The 21,016-nt window shown below is 37.5% G+C and overlaps 1 protein-coding gene across 6 annotated transcripts in view; it reads right to left on the bottom strand.

The window, feature by feature from the left end:
* Nucleotides 1-21,016, bottom strand: part of SLIT3 (slit guidance ligand 3) — a 515,831-nt gene that overhangs the window by 126,673 nt on the left and 368,142 nt on the right. For all 6 annotated transcript variants that reach the window (XM_027468588.3, XM_027468587.3, XM_027468585.3 and 3 more), the window contains 2 exons: nt 14,336-14,479; nt 11,615-11,778 (listed from right to left, as the gene is read on the bottom strand). In XM_027468588.3, the coding sequence (XP_027324389.1) occupies nt 11,615-11,778; nt 14,336-14,479 (308 nt within the window). The remainder of the gene's footprint in view (nt 1-11,614; nt 11,779-14,335; nt 14,480-21,016) is intronic.

Raw genomic sequence — 21,016 nt, 5'->3', positions numbered from 1 at the left:
AAATGAATTTTTAGCTTTTAGTAAAATAAAATAAGGGTTCAAATAAGAATTACCTGGATAAGCACAGTCAAAAGCAACCAATAGCATGCATATGCTCAGCAAGCACTCAGTCATCCATTAGAAGAAGACAAATAGATACAATTTACTATTTGACCTAAGCCTTGAGATCACTTGGACTGGTGGCTGCTCTATGAAGGTATTCCCATCTGTGATATTAATGTGAAATTGAGCCACCTACTTGCAGAACTAGTTACGTACATACACCCATTTCTACACACAGGGCTTTATCAATGCACTACTACAGGGCTCTGAGTGGATATAACGGGATTCAGGAAGCGCAATTAGACATCACAAGCATGCAGTACTTCTTGTACTTCCAAAATCACCTGTAGAAAGAGATGTCAGACACACACAGAACACACACCTGACTTCATTTTACTATTCCAGACCAGCCATTTGGTCATTTTAGTATACCTGAAGGCACTTATGCATTGTAGATGAGAACTCTGTGAAGCTTGGCTGAATGCAAAACACAACCTGGGAGTTTCCAGAAATTACCAAAATGAAAGAATTTTTTAACATGAGTAACATGAGTAGCCAAGGCAACAGAAAGGCTTGTGTTTGACTGAATGTGTTTATCTGAATTGCTAGTTACACTGATAACATTTTCATTTCGCAATCTATGTGACACCACCACAAGGTACCAGTGCATTGTAATTCCTAAGTATCATAAAGCAAGACCACGTGCCTTTTTATAGAACAGCAGTATTGTGATAAAGAAATACCACATTTCCAAGTGCTTGCAAATATTAGGTGCTTTTCTAGTACTCACGCGAAGTAATAAAGCAGCAAAGACGAATAGCTTTTTGTCCTATTTTAATTGCTTAGCAAACCTGATTTCAGTTTTTAAAACCAAACAATTCCCAAAGGACTTAAAAGGAGTGCTGGATGATCTCTTCTGGAAAAAATCAAGCTATTTTTTCGGGGCTTGAAGATTGACCTGATATTTTCCTTCTAGCAAAAATGGATCCAACTGTCTGAAATTTGGCAAAAATAGTATCATGGATGTCACTGGGTTTAACACTTGGCCAAAATCCCAGGAATCCTGACACTCACTCTATCATTTAACCACTAGATCACAATTCCCATAGGTTTTTAGGAAACAAACACAAAAGCAAGCACAAAACAACAACACAGGACATAGATTATTTTACATAATTTCCCATCAGTAGTATTAATCCTTATCAGTAATTACAGAGAAAACCTAAAAAATCACAGATATCCTCCATTTGATGACTCCACAATAGATATGTAGCTGCTCCACAAGATGAGGCAATATTTCCATATAAGAAAATTTCTGTGTGAGGCCCTCAAAGTACTTTATGAAATAGCTGTAATTATATCTACTTTACATGGTGGAAAAGTTATGCAGAAGTACATTAAAGATCTTACCTACGCTGTCTGATCCAAAAAGGCTTATTTGAGAATGTTGACTCAGCCTTGTGCTATGTAACTATTGGATAACACTGCTTTCACACAGGCCACATTACTGGTGTCATTTCACAAGACAGAAGATAATACTTTGCAGACTCTTCTGAAGTTCTTTTGCAGTATACTTCTTCGTAACAAAATGCCAGCACATTAAGATTACTCAAATCAGATCCAAGGTTACGTTAAGCATCAGGCATCTCATTACACAAAATGGCATCCAAACGTACCTCAAGCCGAAGGACTTAAAGGGCAGCTCAAACAGAGAGATGTATTTACATTATTTATAAGGTAAGTAGACAAAAATATTTTTAATCTCTGTAGGTATGGCTGGATTCACCTTTGAATCAAATCCATTAACAGGATGCCTAACTTCTTCATTCTAAGAACAATTAAACAGATTAATTACTTGGAAATGGTTATTCTGCATGCAAGCCCTTTGGAAAGTCTGACCCAATTGTCACTAGGGTTCCCCCTTGCAGTCCAACAGGTGCCTGGGAGTTTGGTTAAACAACACACATCACCTTTTTGACTTTTCCTGCGAGAAAAGGGGAATCTCTCACCTTTTGATGCTTCTGAAAACAGCAGAAGTATCCCAGCATGCCATGCGGCAGGGAGTATGCAGCCTTCCATGGTGCTTGACAGAACCATGTTCAATTTGTATTGTTCTACCACATGGTTAGATCAAGCACAAAGGAAAACCCCATGAACAGCCAGAGTCAGAGTTAGGCAGCGCCAAAGAGAGAAGAGCGTTGAGAGGAAGCAGCATGGAGAAGCACAAGCTGAAGGTTCACTGAGAGCTGCTCTCCACTCCACCCATGCAAAAAGGTGCTGGATACAAGAGGTCATCCTTTACGCTACCACTGCAGGAACACCCTGGAGCACAATCGGGGTTAGTGTACAAGAACAGAGCCCGGGCAAATTCAGAGACAGAACTAGTATGATAGAAAACACTGCCAAAGGACTGCAAATAGCTCCCTCCAGGAAGGATGTGCAACTTCCACCACATACTGAATGCCTGCTGTATGCTGCTATTTATTAGCTACTTACACTCTCATGGTGTCTCCTTTCAGAATAAATTCCATTTTGGTTTGTCCCATTTATTTAAATCCAATCTTAGAAATACCACAGCTCGTATTAATAATAGTGGATTCTGAGCTGATGGCCAACCTCTGGCACTAAACGCTCCCCAAGCTCCCTGTGAGCCAGCTTTCAGTTCCCAGTAGCCTTTCGTGCCAGTGGCGCTTACACTGACAATCTGTAATGCCACTGCTTTGCCCTGCTGTTGTTTTTTCAACTGTACTTTTTAACATTGTGGCACATATATGCGACTCAAGACATATGAAGGCAAACAGGAGTATTTTGTTATTTTGTTTTCTGGCATAAAATTCATTCTTTCCTTCCTGATTATTTCAAAGAGCTTTGCTTACTATAACTCATTCCTGAAGCTCTGACATATAAAGTAGGGCATTCTGTTTTGGCTTGACTGCTCCCACTGAAATAAAACTCCCATTGACTTTAATGTCTGCAGAGCTATACTGATGGAGAGTGCTTTTGAAAGTCACATCTCAAATGTTCTTGCAGGCTTCACGAATGAGAGGAAAAGACTGTCCTCTGCAACTGCTCAGAACATTTTGCTGGACTTCAGTGAAGGTCAATGCTTGTGCCTTAAAAAAAATAATAAAACGCTGCTATCCTTAGTAAGGGGTTTGCGTTGCTTAAAGAACAAAGTCAGCATCAAGCGGATTATTCATTGCCTACATAGAGAACAATGTGAGTACTCAGGCAGAGATGACAGATAATAGAGCAAAGGGCTCGACTTCATTTTGTACATTTTGCTGTGAACCAGCATTACCGTGCAGAAAGCCAACACACAATTACTTGCAGACTCCAAAAACTATGCACAGTGTTACCTTAGTCACCTTCTGCTGGGTTTGTTTCCTTAACTATACTAATGGTAAGACAAGCAGCTATTGGGGGAATGCAACACAATTAACCTTCATTCCCCACAAGCTGACAAACTAGCCACAGTCCTAAAGGGTACAAAAATTAGATTATTAATTTTCTTTTGTTACTCACGCAAAATGGCACAATAGGCATTATTAATTTTTTCCCATGATTCATTCTAAATATCCATAACCCTGGAAAATCCATACCTCATTTATTCACAAATTACACATAATTGGCATTTCTGCCAGTAATTTTGTAGGACTTTAGCAAAGGAGGGTTCAGAGTTTCATATCCTTATTTCTACACCTGTTTAATAATGCAGCAATTCTGGCATTCTTCAAGTAAATTTATCCACGGAATTCTGTTAAGCAACAAGAAGTAACGGTTCACATCTTCCAAAGACTCGTGTATCATATGTAGATTTTCAGCATTAAGAGGAATATTTGTAATAAACTGTAATTTCAGCATCCATGAACTCTTTCAGTCCTACTGGAAAAAAACGTGGTCAAAGCCCTGCAAACATCTTCCTGAGAACCCCCTAGAGGATATTTTGAACAAGTCTCTGTTCCTCTGCTGCACTAATTAAACACTGCTCTCAGTAACTGCCTAAGCTAATCATCAGGTGCAATGAACAAGAAGTACCAGTACATAAAGAAACCTGACAAAACCCTAATTTATGTCCCAAAATACAGCAGAGGCAAAATAATCCACAAGCATATTTTGGCTTTTGTGCTCTTTGCAGGCTATTGTAAAAAAATGCTTAGGAATTAATAGTCTAATGCTTTGCACGTCTTTCTTTCTTTGACAAATAGAGTAGAAAGCAGGAAGGCACACTATTTTGTGTTAGGCACATTAAATTGTGTTTAAAAAATATCCATAAGCCCTTGGATGTGCATAAGATCATTCTGCATACAGGTTTGCAACAGAAACGTTGAAAAAGGAATGACCGTATCCCCAGATATTTGCCATTTCTTATTAAAACAAATAAACAAACCAAACCCAAACAACAGCAGCAAACAAATAAAGAAAGACCCAGAAAGATCCAAGTAGAAGTGCTCTGCATCCAAGCAAGATTGTATCGTTTGCTCTTAATGTTAATTGAGCTCTGGTAATCTGAGATGTGCCTATCAGTCATTGAATCCTCAGTTTGCAAAGAAATTGTATCTGGGACCCTATTTTACTGTCCCATCAAGCTGTAATACTTCAGGAGCCTGCTGTAGTCAGAAAAAAATGTATTGTTCAGTTGAAGGCTTGAATATTCTTGCACCAGTTTTAGGTGACTGGCTACCCTCATGCCACAGACACCACCATAATTTTCTTTATGCAATTCAAGTCACCATAATGCATACAAAAAGGTGCTAAACTTGCATCTTTGGTGATTGTTGTGCAGCTTAATCTCCAAACAAGTGATGGTGGTGATACGATTTCAGCCCCACCCCTCGCTACCCAAAGCCACTAGGAGGGACCACCTCTACAAGGAAGAAGAGAACAAGCTGTGCCCCAGCTTAGCTCGTGAGGTGCCTGAGTTACAGAAGCAATCACCCATCTTTCTGCTAATAATGACACCTCCGGAGGACAACCCAAATCTCAGATGAGGAACCTATGATGCTACATGCACGGGGAACCTAGGACGATTGTATTATCTGCATGCCTCAGCGATATGGATGCATCTGTCACTTGACATTAATTCTCCCGCCCTTTATCGTCTCTTTACTATAATTGCAAATAAGGATGTTGGTTGGTAACAAAGTAGTTCAGATATTACTTTTTTATTATTTAAATTATAATTTTAATTATTTATTATATTTTATTATTAATTATTATATAACTATATATAATAAAATAATTAAATTAATAATTAATTAAATATATAATATAATTAAATATAATAATATAATAATATAAATATAATATATAATAATATAAATAATATAATATAATAATATAAATATAATAATATAATTAATAATATAATTAAATATAATTAATTAAATTAATTATATAATATAATTAATTATATTATTAAATTTTAATTATTTATTATATAAGGAAAGATCCTTAAAATACACTTTTTAACTAAGACCTTTCATTTTACCCACTAGGAATCATGCTCTCTGCCAAACAGACCCATCTACTGCGTACTAAACTTATACTTCCCCAAGTAAAACACCTTCTACTCTTCCTGCTTCCCCCTTTACTGCAGTCAGGAAGCCTTCACCATATTGTTCATCAGAAGCTAGTGAAGGGTTAGGATGACTGGCATGACTAATATTATAAAGATCTGAATTGCTATCAAAGGTTTACAGAAAATGGAGGGCTATAATCAGCATACAGTACAGACAAATTACTTTTTCAACAAGAACATTTCTACAGTACAAGGGAATTCAGCTCCATTACCATTAGTCATAGCAGTCATGTTGTACTCCCTAATGACTTTAACTTCAGAAAAATGTCATGCAAGGCAAAGCTCAGATATACTCACAGCGTACAGTGAAGACTTCATGTTCATAATTATGAAATCAATCTAGGATTCAATCTGCAGGTAATTTGTTGCTGCTAAACAACCTTTCATTCAGATAGAATTATTAGGCACAACAAAGACATGTCCTCAGTTTTGCTATAGTCAGTCTCTGAAGATAGTTCTGCTGAGTCTTTGTGGCTTTCCAGTAAAAACAAAACAAAACAAAACACACAAAAACAACTCAACACACCATTTAACTGAATTAAAACAAATATTATAAAAATAAAATCTGAATGCTGTTAATTTTCTAGTTGTCCAGATCAGAGGCAAGTGCTTCACATTCCTTTCACTCATGCTCAAGCAAAAGCCCAGGAGAGGAAGAGTGCTAGAGCCTGGCCTCAGACAAGATTTCCTGCAAACATGCCCAGGCCTAGAGCATCCTCTGTAGGACTGCCAGTGCCCACCACTGTCACCTCCAGCATGGACACACCAGAGAGCTGTCACATTTGGTGCGTGCTCAGGCAGGAGCTGCTGGAGACCAGTATGCTAGGGGCAGGCCAAATCGTGAATCCCTGAGCATGTGTCACTGCAGCATTGCAGGAAAGCAGACAAGCAAGTGGATATCAGTGCTTTTCGTCAAACAGAAAATACTAAGGACAGCAATATGACTACAGAGTCTGTAAATGACTGTTTACTAAAAATGGAACGAATTTGCAAATCTGTCATTGGAGTGATCGGCAAATTATGGGAACAACTGAGAGTGTTTAAATCAGAAACATTATTTTTGTAAGAACTGGATTAAACTCACTTGCCTTTCATAACTCTTAAACACTGGTTGAGGACGGATGATATATTACACCTTTCATTTTGAAAGTCCAACGAGCTTAAATGTTTACATGTCGCTAACCATAGGGAACAGGATAACCTAGGGAGAGCAAGGGACAGAAAACGTGAACTGCCACAGGGACTCGACAAAACACGCTGACGTGCAGCCTGTTTTCTTCTGACTGGGAAATCTCTGTCCACTGTAGTTCTATACTTCTAAGGTTGAAACAATGCAGAAAAAAGAGAATGAAATTCCACATGATCACAAGGAATAAGAACTTTGTTCCAATGTAGACAGTTAACTCAAGAAATATGAATCTGTATGAACACAGAGACTGCAAAAGACACATAAGGAACTAGGAGGACAACTACAATTTCTAAGAGAGTTTATCAAACACCTTTGAAAATTATGAGTAAGCGAATAGCAACTACATACTGCTTTCTAGTAACAGAGGATAACACAGGATGACACTAGCCCTAAACATGCAAGCTCTAGATCCATACGTATGGCAGAGGCTGACTTTGATTTAACAAGAGGCAGCACCAAAAAAAAAAAAAAAAAAAGAGAGAATTGTGCTGGCAGATGGTTCATTGTCCTCTTCCTATTATTCCCTGTGCTTTTGACTTGTACAGCACTGTTTGGAACTGAAGTAATTAATTAAAGTCAGTTAGATATGATGTATGTCTTAATGCAAGAGGAAGCAGCAAGACAGGTTTACTTCTTACTATTTCTGAAAGGAATCTTATTGCTAATATTTCTAATAATTAGAAGATGAAAGTTTTGGTGATGTTATGCTTGTAGACATGCATATTATTTAATCATTTTCAGAAATGGTCTGTGTAGGTACAGCAGGTGGAACTTTAATCACTTTTTAAATACAAAATACACGGATAAACACAAACATTATCGCAGGGCAAAAAAGATATACAGCTGAATACAAGAGCTGCCCTCTGCGAAATCTATTTCGTACAGTGTCACACTGCAATCAAGAATCCTGCCAACTCTTGAAGTGACAAGAAGCTACCACAGAGACAACACAATCTGCTCATAGATTCATCTCCCTTCCTCCTAAAGCCCAGTGCTGCTTTAGGAAACAAAACTGCTGTGTAGTGAACTCAATCAAATCCTACTGGGCAGAAGATTTTTGTTGTTCTTTCCCCCCCTATTCTGACTAAAAATGGGAGCCTCCAGTGACCTAAGGCTAGCAAGTCCCGTTGGATCTTTAAGTCACAGTGGGCAGATGCAGCCAAAAAGAAAACGATCAGAATTTTATTGCTGCCTCTGAAAAATGACAGCATTTCCTTTTTCCAAATAGAAGACAGAATTTGTTTCAGACCATTTCTCTGCTATCTCTTTCATAGAAACTCCTTTCTTTTAGTCTCAAATTCTATAAAGAATTGTGGGGAAAGAGCTGAACGAGGGGGAGTTTTATTATATTTTGGTGCATTACATTAAATGGAAGGCAGAAAAACAGAAGACATAGTATCTATTGCCATTTGAGGCTTAAACGTATTAGATAGTGTATCCAACAGCTTTGCCTGTCTCACAGCCCTGGGCAAAAACATGTTCCTTTCCCTGCTGTTCCTCCATTTCATGCTATAATGCTTCCAATTCTCATTTTAAAAGGAATTATGTACATTATCTACCTGTTGCACAGAATCTACTTCCTATGGCTACTCATAACCTTTGCAGATGTTGCTCCATCATTATCAGTAAAAGCTTGAGTCATTTTGTTCAGGAAGGAAATAGCATCTGGGAAAAGTGCCTTGATGATGAATTAAAAAAGAAGGCATGTTCTTCTTGCTAAAGATTATCTAAAAGGATAATGGGGAGATGGAATAAATCCTAAAGGAACCAATATGCAGAACAAAGTTATCTCAGTATTTTTTTTCCGTGTTACATAGTTTTGTCCTCACAGTCACATTTAATTAATGGAAGACAGTTCTGTTTAGCCTGTCTGCACTGCTGAATGTGTTCTCTTGACACTACCTCCTTAAAGTCTCTACCATTTCAAACTGACAAAACTCCAAACTTCTCAGCTTTTCTTCCCCATTCCTCTAACCACTCCTCTCTCCTATTCGTGTACTAAAACGACTTCCCCGTCTTCTCTTAATTTACTCAACAAACACATTTTTTTCTCATTCCATGTTCTTCCTGACAGTGTCCTTCAAGATATCTTGCACAATCCAAACAGGCATGGCAAACACAGAGTGCTTCAGGAAAACCTCAGACAAAATGTGATGACTTGCCCTAACGTCGAAGTATTAAGCATGGGTATGATCCTGACTCTGGATGAGTACCTCTACAAAGCTCATACTTTCTGTGCATCATCACCACCTCTCAAAGGTCAAAGACCAGTTTGGGATAACACCCTTCACATTGCTTCCTACACTAACCCCCGTATTCACTGTTTTTTCTTCACAGAACTAACTTCTAATTACTGGTGTTTGTTAAATGTATTAAACTACATGAAAATATCAGAACCCTGAAGCGTGAACCCTCTGAGCAAAGAGATGAACATTGACAAAAGGATTTAAAATAAAAATTCTTTTCCTATACACTAAGTTAAAGACATGCAAATGACATGGAGAATCCCACACTCAGCAAGGTTACTGACAAGTTACTAAGTGTTCCTATCCCAGTGGGATCGTGGAGACTCATTCCTGGGTAACAAAAAGTACTGCTCAAGAGCCTGTCTTTGAATGACCAAGATTCATACCTCTTGGACATTTCTGCACAAAGACATGCTGTGTTAAATCCTAGGATCAAATATATTCCTCATAAAGAATACATGGAAAATTCCTGCTAAATGCCAAGTCTGAAACAGCCATGATTCAAAGGGACAACTTGAATGTATGTTCTCTGGACTGATTTACAAACTAAGATTCTTATAAACCATTAGATGTTCCCTCTGCTCAATGTGAGTAGAGAGTGAGTCGAGTTCAGTGAATCTCAACACCATCTGGAAGTCTACAGGCAAGGATAGCTCCTCTGTTGAGCTTTTCAATAGAATTAGTTTTCATCCAGCTGAAATCTTTGTTCTGAAGCTGTACATTCCCTGCCCTCCTCCTTCATAAGTCAGGTTTATGCCTTTTCCATGTGGTTTTGATGTTCTCATAGAACTGGAGAGCAAGGAAAAAAACAGCGTAATGCCTTAAGGAAAAGACCCCCAAGATAAGAACTCATACAAAATATTATTTTATCAACATCACCAGCCACAGTGTTCTGCATTGTTGCTCTTCTTAGCTATGACCTTTCATAAATGGTATCAGATGGTGTTTGCCTTATCCAATAGCCTGTACCATTGTTCAAGGCATGCGTGCACATACATAACGTTAATTTCTCTAGCCTATTAATAAAAGCAGAAGAAAGCAACCATGGCAAATAGGGTACAGATTTATTCAAATCTGTTTCTGCAGTCTACTTCCTTTTCTGAATTATATGTATGCATTTTCATTTCAAGTTTCTTTAAAGATGAATATTACTGGCTAATTAACTTGTTACTATGATGGACACAACCCAAAAACCTGGAGGAAAGTATGTCATAATTTCAATTCTAGTTATAAATTTTGTGGCTAGAGTCACAAATGATGGAAGACTTTAACATGCATACCCAAGACAACCTGACTGCAAATGAAGTTATCTTTATTTTATTTTCCCCATAAAGAGACAGTTTAGCTCAGCATATTGCTTGCAGATATGCACAAAACACCATGGCTTGTTTTGGGCTCCTGCCATTCAGTTTCGTGCTGCATCCCCATCTACAGTTGTTAATATTTTACCACCAGGAGCACAATTAATCATGGCTTTTTTTTTTTTTTTTTTTCCTCATAGGGAAAAGACAAAAATCGTAGTAATTTTTATAGAAAACACTGCAAAGTACTTCACCAAATAACAGTCATTTTTCTTCTCACTACACACTAATAGATTATCTCACTGAAACCTGCTTGCCTTTACTGTATACAAAAAAAAAAAAAAAAAGGCAAAAAAAAGCAGTAATCTAAACCACATATATATCAAAACATAAAAAAGCAGTCTGCTCAGTTGTGCTGCATTAGGCAATACTTTTACTGATAGCTGTACCATAAATAAAGGATAGCTAGGGCTGAGTAGAGGGTGTTTATGTTACTTTGGACTTTATTTTCAGGTGGAAAATAAAACTCCATCTAGCTCACGATACAAAATCTTTGTCCAAGCTATGATACAAACTGATTCAAAGCTTACTAGCTTACTGAACACAAAAATCTTACCAACTTTGATGAGTTTTACTCAAATTAATGCATGTTACTTCTGGATACAAAACATCTGTGAAAGTATATGAATTGACACCATCCCCTCACCTCCAGCTTCACTCACATCCTAGGTCAGCAGAGCCCACTGCGAGTTATATAAAAATTTCACCCATAATGTTCTCAGCCTTTCAGGTCTGAGAACTTACTTGAGCTCAGCTATATTAAGGTCATTGAGAGTTCTGCCTGAATAGAAATGAAAGTCTACACAGCTTCCACCCCTCCAAAATACGTAGTTTGCCACAAATTCATATATATCTTAATTGTTTTCCATAGACCTTTTATAACTTAGCAATTTTTTGAAATTAAATGCCACAAGCTTTTTTTTTTTTTTTTTTTTTTTTTTTTTTAAGGCAGCTATAGACTACCATCTTTTCTTTCTTTTTTTTTTTTTTTTTTTTCTCTTCTTTTCTTTTATTTTTTAAATCCATAAGGTAATTGGCTTTTTGAAGAACTAACTGAATTTTCCAAATTTAATTTTAAAAGATGCTCCATAATATCCATTATAGCAAACACTGTCCTGCAGATTCGATTAGTAGGCTCTCTGGACCTGCTTATTTCTGAATTGAAAGTGCAGTACAGCCTGGATAAATGAATTACCTGAGCAGCGGAACTTCTTGCTCTTGATCTGGCTGATTCGTTTGTTGGCAAGGCGACGCGGATTGCTGCATCGAGCGCCACTGGTTTCTATCGGATTATCCTGCAGGTAATCAGCCAGCCACTTCAAATGGCAGTCGCACACAAATGGATTCTGAGCTAAATGTCTGAGAGAAGGATGGGATGTTTAATCAGAAGTGACCTGTGACACTGTACTCCATCACTGTTTTTCACAAATGCAAACCTGAAGAGTAGAGTAATTGAATAAGCTTCCAAAAACCCAGGCCTGGCGGAAACCACAGAGCTTCACATGAATGGAAGAATTCTGTGAGCTATCACATTTTGTAGCTCATTAAGGCTGTTGCAAGTTCTTTCATGGAGGAAACAAAAATTAATACAGCAAAGTCTGCTTTAAAGGACACAGACCTACTGTCTACAGCAGCCAGCGTTTTTTCCTGAAAGCTTGAAATGATGCATTATGAGAGAAATGCTGCCTTCTCAATGCACCTGACCCAAGATCATTTTGTACCCTGGTTCAAAAGAAATTTTATTGGCAGCTTAGTTTCCTGGGATCAAAATATGAGTAAGTGAAGTGCCTGAGATCAGTGGGCAAAGCCAGAAGCAAGCCAGGGGTCTTTTCTCAAGAGTGAAATTGATACTTGCACATATCAACATGCCTAATAGTATTCCCCTTACATCTCTTTCTTCCTGAAACAAAAAAAAAAAATTTGAGAGTGAACTGTTTATGCAAAGTAAAACTTGACTCTGTCCTTCACCAAAATTTCCACAACACATTTCCCACACAGCTGGAGATAGGCACTATAGCATAATTTTTAACTGGAGAGTTAGACTTTGTTAATAGAAATCCCCTTAAGTTCCTCATAGAGAAAGAGCTTTTCTCTGCTTTTGTTACGATTCTTTTCACTTATCAAAGTTGAGCAGTATATCAGGAGTTTGTCAGGTCTTAGGGCTTGATTGTGATGTCAGTTAAATTAACTCACACCCACCCCTCTAATTTCCAAGGGAGCAGAACAGGACACTTCAGTAACAGGGAAAACAGTAAAAGACATGCTTATATTTGGATTTGGACAGAGGTGTAAAGTTATATCCTCACAAGAACGCTTCTCTGTTATTGCTAGTGTATTTTTCCCACCTGCAGAAACTACTCTCTTCTGTCTGGATTTATATTTATGAACTGACACTTAACAGAATAAGTGCAAAATACAACAGGGCAATGGCTGTCAAGAAGTGGGAAATGAAAGCAAGCATAGCAGAAAGTGCCTAAAGAAACTAAAGATTGCTGTTGTAGTAAAACCATGCCATTCCTGGTATGAAAGGTCCAGAGAGCAAACAAGTAAGCATATGACACAGGACATGGCCTAGTTTTGTTGTTCTACAAAAAAAAAAAAAAAAAAGACAGAAAATTGCGATCACTTGGAGTAACAAAAATGGGAGAATGAATCAAAAGATTTCTTGGAAAAGCATCCTAATGGGATGCAGCAAGGCCATTCTAAGTAATGGCCAACAGCAGTGCTAATAAAAACTCATAGAAACCAAAGAGATTGATTTTTTAAAAAATCTTATAGGGTGTTGCCTGTTTAAATTGACAAATCACATGTACTCTTGTAATTCAATCTTCTCTGTCGCACTTGTTTACATATGTATCTATGCTCACACACACATAGTCTGAAAACTACGGTTGTAGCAGATGGTGTGTGCGGATGAGGTGGGCTGGGGTTTCTACCTGATTATTCTAATGTCTTAATGGTTCACAATGATAAGTACTGGCCAGATATCTGTTGGAAATTAAGGTTGTGCTTCTGGCTGACTGAGGAGGTAGCAGATACCCTGCGGCTAGGAATCATCATATTAATTCATTTACTTGGGAATTAAAACAATTATAAAATTAATTTGTGTTATGCATTTCCAGTATTAAAAATATATGTGCATATATTTATATACACAAATATACAGAGGCTTATACCTATAAATGCACATACAAATATATATAAACAGACAATATTGTGTATGAGGGGGTTGTTTCTTATTTTTCATTTATACCAGGCTGCCAACTCCAGTTCTGAAGAAGTCCTATTACCTTATTATCTTCCTACTCACAGTTTTAGGATGAAACCTTCTTCTGTAAAGTATCAAGTCATTTCCATACTTTCGCTCCCAATTTTGCTTCTGAAGCTAATGCTTCTCCTAATGCCTCCAATTCAAAGACATTCAAAAAATGTTTAGTGAATTTTCTTAATGGATGAAATAATACAGTGCATCATTTCCCTTAAAGTGGAATGTTAACTGAAATATGATTTCAGAAGCAATGACTGGTACAGCATAACTCAGCCCCAGTGAGGAGCTACATCATCTCACTAGCTCGTTAAAAACTACTAGGCAATTTTTAAAATAGAATCCCCTGTTCATATATTGTGCAAAGTCAAATTTGTGCATATTACCTTCCAACAAACAGTACGGATGAATTAATTGGGTAGCTTAATTCACTTACGATGTTTACATAACTACATTACTATAGGTAGCTGTGCTGAATTTACGCAACAATTCTTTTTATCTTGCTCCTTTTGTTTCTTTCAGAAAAGGAGGGGCTGCTACCTTGGTGTCTCTTTCAAATTTTCTTAATGTCAGATGGAGCCTTTGCAAAGACAGGCGACGTCTTTTGGGAAAAAAGGAGAGCTGTCATTTCTGATATGCCTGCATACTCACAGAGTCTGGATCGATCGAAGTGGCGCAAAGAGCCCCTTGCTGATGGTCTGCAGTTTGTTGTCGTAAAGAGATAGCAGTTTGAGATTATGCAGACCTTGGAACGTGTTTACCCTCAGGCAGTTGATCTTATTGGCATTGAGAAGCCTGAAAATAGAGGAAAGGTTTATAATTCATTAATCTTATTATAATCAAATAAAGATAGACTGAACTTTGGGGTTAAATCTAAAACATATTAACCCAGTCACCAAAGCCACTCCATATTTACACATCTCCATTTGCTTGTTACATTAAAAAGGTGAAAAAACCACAGACAATATTGGTACTCTCATAGCTAGAGAAACATATAGACATATAACAGTGCTAGCTAGATTCAAATACTTAATTTTTTTTTAAATGCCTCACCTTCCCCATTTGTTCAAAATTCCAAACAAATATTTAAAGACTTCAGCTGAATATGCATGGAAATGGCAAATGCTTCCCACCTTGCTATTCTATACACACACACAAAGTCCACAATGACAAAACCTTTTTTTTTTTTTCTTTTCTTTTTTCAGTTTTCTGTAGTTGGCAGCTGTCTTAAGTCTAACTAAAATTTATGAAGGTTGACATCTTGTGATAAGCAATGCAGGGTAAATTGGATCATGGAAGAACAGAAAATGTGATTCGCCTCAGAGACAAGAAGAACGAAATGTAGGGTCTGGACTAAAACTTACTGAAACCCAACTCACTTCATGCCTAAGGATAGCCAAGAAGTGGGACAGGTTACTCAAAGAAGTTGCACCATCTCCACCATTGGAGATTTCAAGACAAGACCAGATAACATCATTAGCAACCTTCTCCAACCTAGTAAGCTGACTTCTTTGAGTAAAGGTTCTTAGGTCTTTTTGGCTAGTAACCACCTGATGTTCCCTCCAACTTCAATTGTCCTACAATTCTGTGAAGATATTTCATTCCATTTACATCAGATGACTTTGCAGCTTTGGAAAAGAAGCACAAAGATATTTTATCATGCTTTTATTTATTTGTTTATACTTTAGTTTGCACATCTACACAGCAACCAGTTAGTAAAACTCATCAGTTCAGCCAGAAAATCTATGACAGGGCTTGTGCAAGTTCTCTTACGTTATCTAGCCAGAGTCCTGGCAACTATACAGTATATACCATCTCAACAACAAGCTGGATTGCTTTATGAGACAGTCAAACACAGGAACACTTAAATTGCCATTGTCATCTACATACGTGATATTTCACACATAGAAGGAAAATAGACAAGAAATGACCTATCGTTAGATGAGCTAAAATCCACATTTTTCAACTACTGTAAGTATTAAAAAAATGGTACATCGCAAACAGGGTATGGTATTAATCCATCTCGCTTCATCAGAAAGTTCTCGATACTTTGCCGTTGAGTTTGAAAGGTTTAATATTATGTTAGTGTGACTCTCCATGAGATTCCATGCTAATATCAAATCAGAAGGCAAATGTATTTATAGGTAGAAAGGAAAAGACATTTTCCATTAAACACACTTAAAAACTCACAGGGAACGTCAGTTTTTGAGAAACTGCACATAGAGCACTCTAGACAACAGGCCAACCTAACAGGCAACAAATGCACACTTGTTAGCTACATATGATGCTTTTCTTTTGCTCCAAAATATAAGTTCACAAAGCGCTTCTTCTGCATAGCACCATGCCTTTCCATTGCTGAAACCTTTGGAACATTGTGCACTCTACAGCTCTGTGCTCCCACCAACAATTTGTCAGAGCCTCATTACTGTATTAACAGCATACCGTAACTGTGCTATGCAGAAGATGGATATATACTTGGGCAGAGTCCTTTTCTCAAGGAGAACAGGAAGGTAGTGAGAGGGTGTTAGAGCAGAACTCACCACTCCAGCCAACAGAAAACTCGATACCAACTCACCTAAATTTTCTTCTCCATGAGTCTTGGAAAAAGAATTTTGATGTAAGGTAAGAGAAAGTCCCATTGAAGGCAACAGACAAATGAGGTCATATTTTTGCATGAAATAATAATTAAAATCATTTTATGATATCATGAGCAGCATTACTATGACCCCTCTGTTGCCAGTATTTTTGTCTGATAATTACATGACTCCTAATCCATACTTCCATTGACTCCATTAGAAATAACTGTAATTTCCATAATAAAGTTCCAGAATAGTTCCTTCTGTGTATTTAGACTTCTGAGATTTTGCTTCAACAGCAAACATCAATGTCATCTCTTACTACTTGCTTCTAATAGCCATTCATATGTCTAAGCCAATGCAGCCTTCTACAGCTCAGTTCTCATGCATTATGCATTTCTCTTTTATACTTGTACATTATCTTTTATATAAAGAACAGGTTAACAAGTCATTAGAAAGCATAATCATCTACTGAGTTTTGAACAATAGCCACAGACATACACTAAATGTTGCAAACACTCCCGTATCTACTCCCCATCCTTGTGTATTGGTCTCACATTGTTTTTAGGTAATGCACATAAACTTCGATTGGTTGCTCCATGGCTTGGTACCTTGTTATACCTTGGCTTGGTACCTAGTTATCCAGGAAGGTAACTGGAAGCAAGAATGTACTTTGATATATTTTACTAGATGTTATTTTCTTCTATTATTATACTTCTAGTTTATATTGCAAGTAGCACTTTTAATAAACCATTAAGCAAATTGAGGATAATCTCAGGAATAAGAGAATTTACAACTGAACTACTCTTGGATTATTATATATGGACAACCATCATGTCTGCTTTAAGAAGTGCACACATAGCAGTGCAAAGCTCTACAGATGCTGATCACCCCCTGTGAAGAATGGGCTAGAAGTTTAACAGTCATTGATCCCACTTAATAAGCCCTCAGAGCACAGCTGACCTGGAACTGCAGTCAAACACGGGATTTAAATTCATTCTGTCTTTCAACAGAACATGAATAAACCCAATGCTGGCAATTAGAATGTACAATGTGACAAGGTTTCCTAACATAAATGTTTGGTGACTAGATTCATGGTGATATAATCAGTGACATTTCTGTATGAGCCAAACACTAAAAATGAGCAAAACTTATCCTATACGTAGTCACAAATACAGAGTACAGAGGCACACCCTCTGCTTTAAGCATCAGAGAAAGCAATTTGTAAAAGGAAAGTGCTTCTGCAGACTGTTTAGAAGAGGGAATTCAAGTACTACAAAGCTCTTCCAAGGTGACAACACCTATTCCTTATATCGTCTACACAATATATGTGCAGTACCTAAATCTAAAGAGGACAGATGGTGTGCTTAATAGTAATCCAGATGTAGCCATACCGGGTGAATCATAAAATCATAACATAGATTAATGTCCTATTTCTGACCAGAATCAGCGAGAAAGGGAAACGAAAGTGGAAAACTATGAGAAAACAAAATAAATCAACCCCTCTTTTTTTTTTTTTTTTTTTTTTTTTTTTTACCTCCTACTTGCTGTGAATTAGAGGATGACTTTTGGCCATAAGCATTAATGTTTATGTATCTTCTTTCAAAACACTCAACTTTTTTAAAATATCCATTATGGATATTATTCCAATTCTTTTTTGATTCCTTCTTAAATGTCACAGCCCCCCGGGCTTTTAATTATTAATTAGGTAAATGTGACTGGCCTCACATATAGTTAAATATGATTTTTTATTTTTTTTAACACAAAGGCAAACTAGAAAAACAGATATACTGTAGCAAACAGAAATGCTGATCTTGCCTAAACACCGAGCTATGATGTAAAACAGACTATGAGTTTATTTTCATTGGACTTGCACCAAAAGAAGGGACAATATTAAAAGCTGAGTCATCTTTTATCAAGAATTGCATGCTATTTGTTTTGCATGGATTTATTGTGAAAGTAAACTCCACTAATTTTCCCATTTTGTTATCAGCTTGATTGGATTGAGATTTACACATGGCTTCCAGATGTAGTGCACCACTCAAAAGTAGGTTAAAAATTCAAGTAGAAATAAAACTGCATGCTACCCAGAGGAAGGAAAGATTATTAACTCAAATCTCCATTTTCATCCCACTGGATATGTTAAAAACATGAAGAAATCCTCTTGCAAGTCTAGGACCACCCCAGAATATGGGATGATGGTTAAGGACACTGTGCTCTGCAGACCACTGAAACAGTGAGCAGTATCACAATTCCATGATCCCTTTCCTGAAAGAGGGATGTGTGTCCACACTCATTGAAATAATAACATGTTTCAGCTAAGCCTTTTGAACAAATGTGTACTGAATTGGCACTGTAATTGTATCAGATGCTCATAAGCACCATCTGCATAATTAAGATGGTCTCATAATTGAATTATATGCCCAAGCACAGTTTCAAGTGATTAACATTTAAATAACATTTTGAACTCCAAAACCAAAATGATCGAAGAAATTGCTTTTTAAGAGCAAATGGGGATGTTGATATGGCTTTTACCCTTAGCAGTGTTTGCATTCTCAGCTCAGTGAAGTCAAGTAATCAAACTATCAACAAATAACTACATAACGCAGAGACCGTAATAGCAGCCTAGCAACCTTAACACATGCTGGATACTGCAGGTTGATTTCTGTTGCTATAGGACAGACCAGAAATCATCCTAGGTAGAGTAATGAGCCAAAGGGAAGTAGTAGGGGAAAAAAGCTGCGCAGAACCACTAGAAAAATTCTTATCTTTCCTTTTACTATCATTTTGTTTTAACGATGATGGCAACACAATGAAAAAGAATCCCATGAAGTGTCTGGCACATCCCACATGCCAAACTCTGCTGGGGAAATGAGAACACACCAGAAAAAGTCAGATGCAAAATGCATAGGAGAGGAGAAATTAAGTCATTTGCACAAGTAAAAGCAGCATACAAATTGAATACACGTGCCTTTTATAGAGTATCAATAGTCAAAGGCTTCACCTACTTTCAAAGGCACTACATGGCAGCAAGGAAAGGACTCCTGGCAGAAAACACTCCTTAGTATATAAAATACCTGTTACCAAAAGTCAAAATATTTTTTTCAGCAAGGTTTTTCCAGCATTTTGCTTTGAAATCTGTAGGGTATTGAGAGTCATCTTTGCATTTAACACAGTTTATTATGGGGGAACAGCTGAAGTGCCAATATGCAAGTATCCAGTCAAGGGCTGTGTCAGATGAGCTACAACAGCCATCTGAGCAGTCACTGATGAACTGCACCTAATGATGTAGTTGTGTGTCCCTGCTTACTTATTGGCAAAATAATCACATTAGGTTCCAGAAATGTTTCAGAATGGCCTGGAGCATAGAGGAGCAATCCGACTGCCTCCCCGTGTAAAGATATTTTGACATCTACTAAAATTTACATTTTCTAATGTGATGACTGACCACCAAAGAGTCTGTCAGTGCCTCAATTGATAATACTCAGTGTCAACTCATCATCACGCTTGCTTGAACCAGCTTGAAGTGTTTCTCCACATTCAGGGAGCTGGATGATGGTGATGACAAATTTATTCAAAGTAAATTAAAATGGAAAATGAGCTTATAATGAGTCAAAAAGGAAGTGCAGAGCATAGTCTGATAGTCCTATTTTGGAGAGATTTTAAAGGCCTCATTTCATTCCTCATCCAACAGACTGCAACTCTATTTGAAGTTGCAAACAACTTTTTTTGAAGAACAAAATCTGTAAAACAATTGCGTCATATTTGTGTTACTACCTGGAGTATTATAAGCACATATCATTGTAGCATCTACACATCTGCTATTCAAAATTTGATATTGTTCAGTTTACCCTACAGATAATCACATGATAATTCAGATACACAGGGGAATGAACACATTTTCTCAACTTCCTGCACTATCAGGAAGTGCACAGTTTCTTGTATAATAATTGCTAGGAGAGTTTCTGTCAGGTGAGTCCAGCTTGGAGCACTGGCGTCAGAAGAGCTAATAAATTACAAGCTGACGTATGAACTAGCGGTTGTTTTGGGAAGCTGCATGCAGACAGATTACAGAAGTGACACAGAAAAAGCAGATGCTGTTGCAGTCTTTCATTAGTGCTTGACTGTAATTGTATTTCTGTGTCTGGCAGATGCTGCTCCCTCACTTTAACAGCAGTTATTGAGTTTAGTAATATTATCACAACAGCAGCCTAAATGCAGAAATCTAAAGAAAAAAAGCTTGAGGCAAAAGGCTTGAAAACAATTCTAAAGCTATTAAACAGGTCTGTGCAGAGAGCATTTTGTCCTGGACTAGAAGGATGAGGGCTGCACAGTAGCTCTGCTGTAGCTGTTCTGCGTATCAAGGAAAAAGTCCCCATGCCATTTTGCTAAGAAATTAGAATCACAAAATCCAGAAATGACATAGGTTGCAAAGGACCTTGGGAGGTCATCTGGTCTGAAACCCACTAAAAGCAGGACCAATTTAGAGGTATTTAATTCAACTAGCTTTATCTGAGAAATAATTATTTTGTTGGCCCACAGGGTAATTTGTGATGGCAGTAAGCTCAAAAGGTTTCTTGTCCTTGTAGACTGCCCAAAACAGGGTGAGCTGTGAGGTCAGACCAGTTTGCTCAGAGTTTTTTTTCAGTCTTGTCTTTAAAACCTTCAGGAACAGAGACGCACAGCTTCTGCTCCACTGCTTGACTCATCATTGTGAAAATATTTTCCCTTATATCCAGTCAGAAGCTCTCATTTT

Source organism: Anas platyrhynchos, chromosome 14, assembly GCF_047663525.1.
Source record: "Anas platyrhynchos isolate ZD024472 breed Pekin duck chromosome 14, IASCAAS_PekinDuck_T2T, whole genome shotgun sequence".
In the NCBI taxonomy this organism is placed as follows: Eukaryota; Metazoa; Chordata; class Aves; order Anseriformes; family Anatidae; genus Anas; species Anas platyrhynchos.
This window is presented reverse-complemented; position numbering and strand designations above follow the sequence as displayed.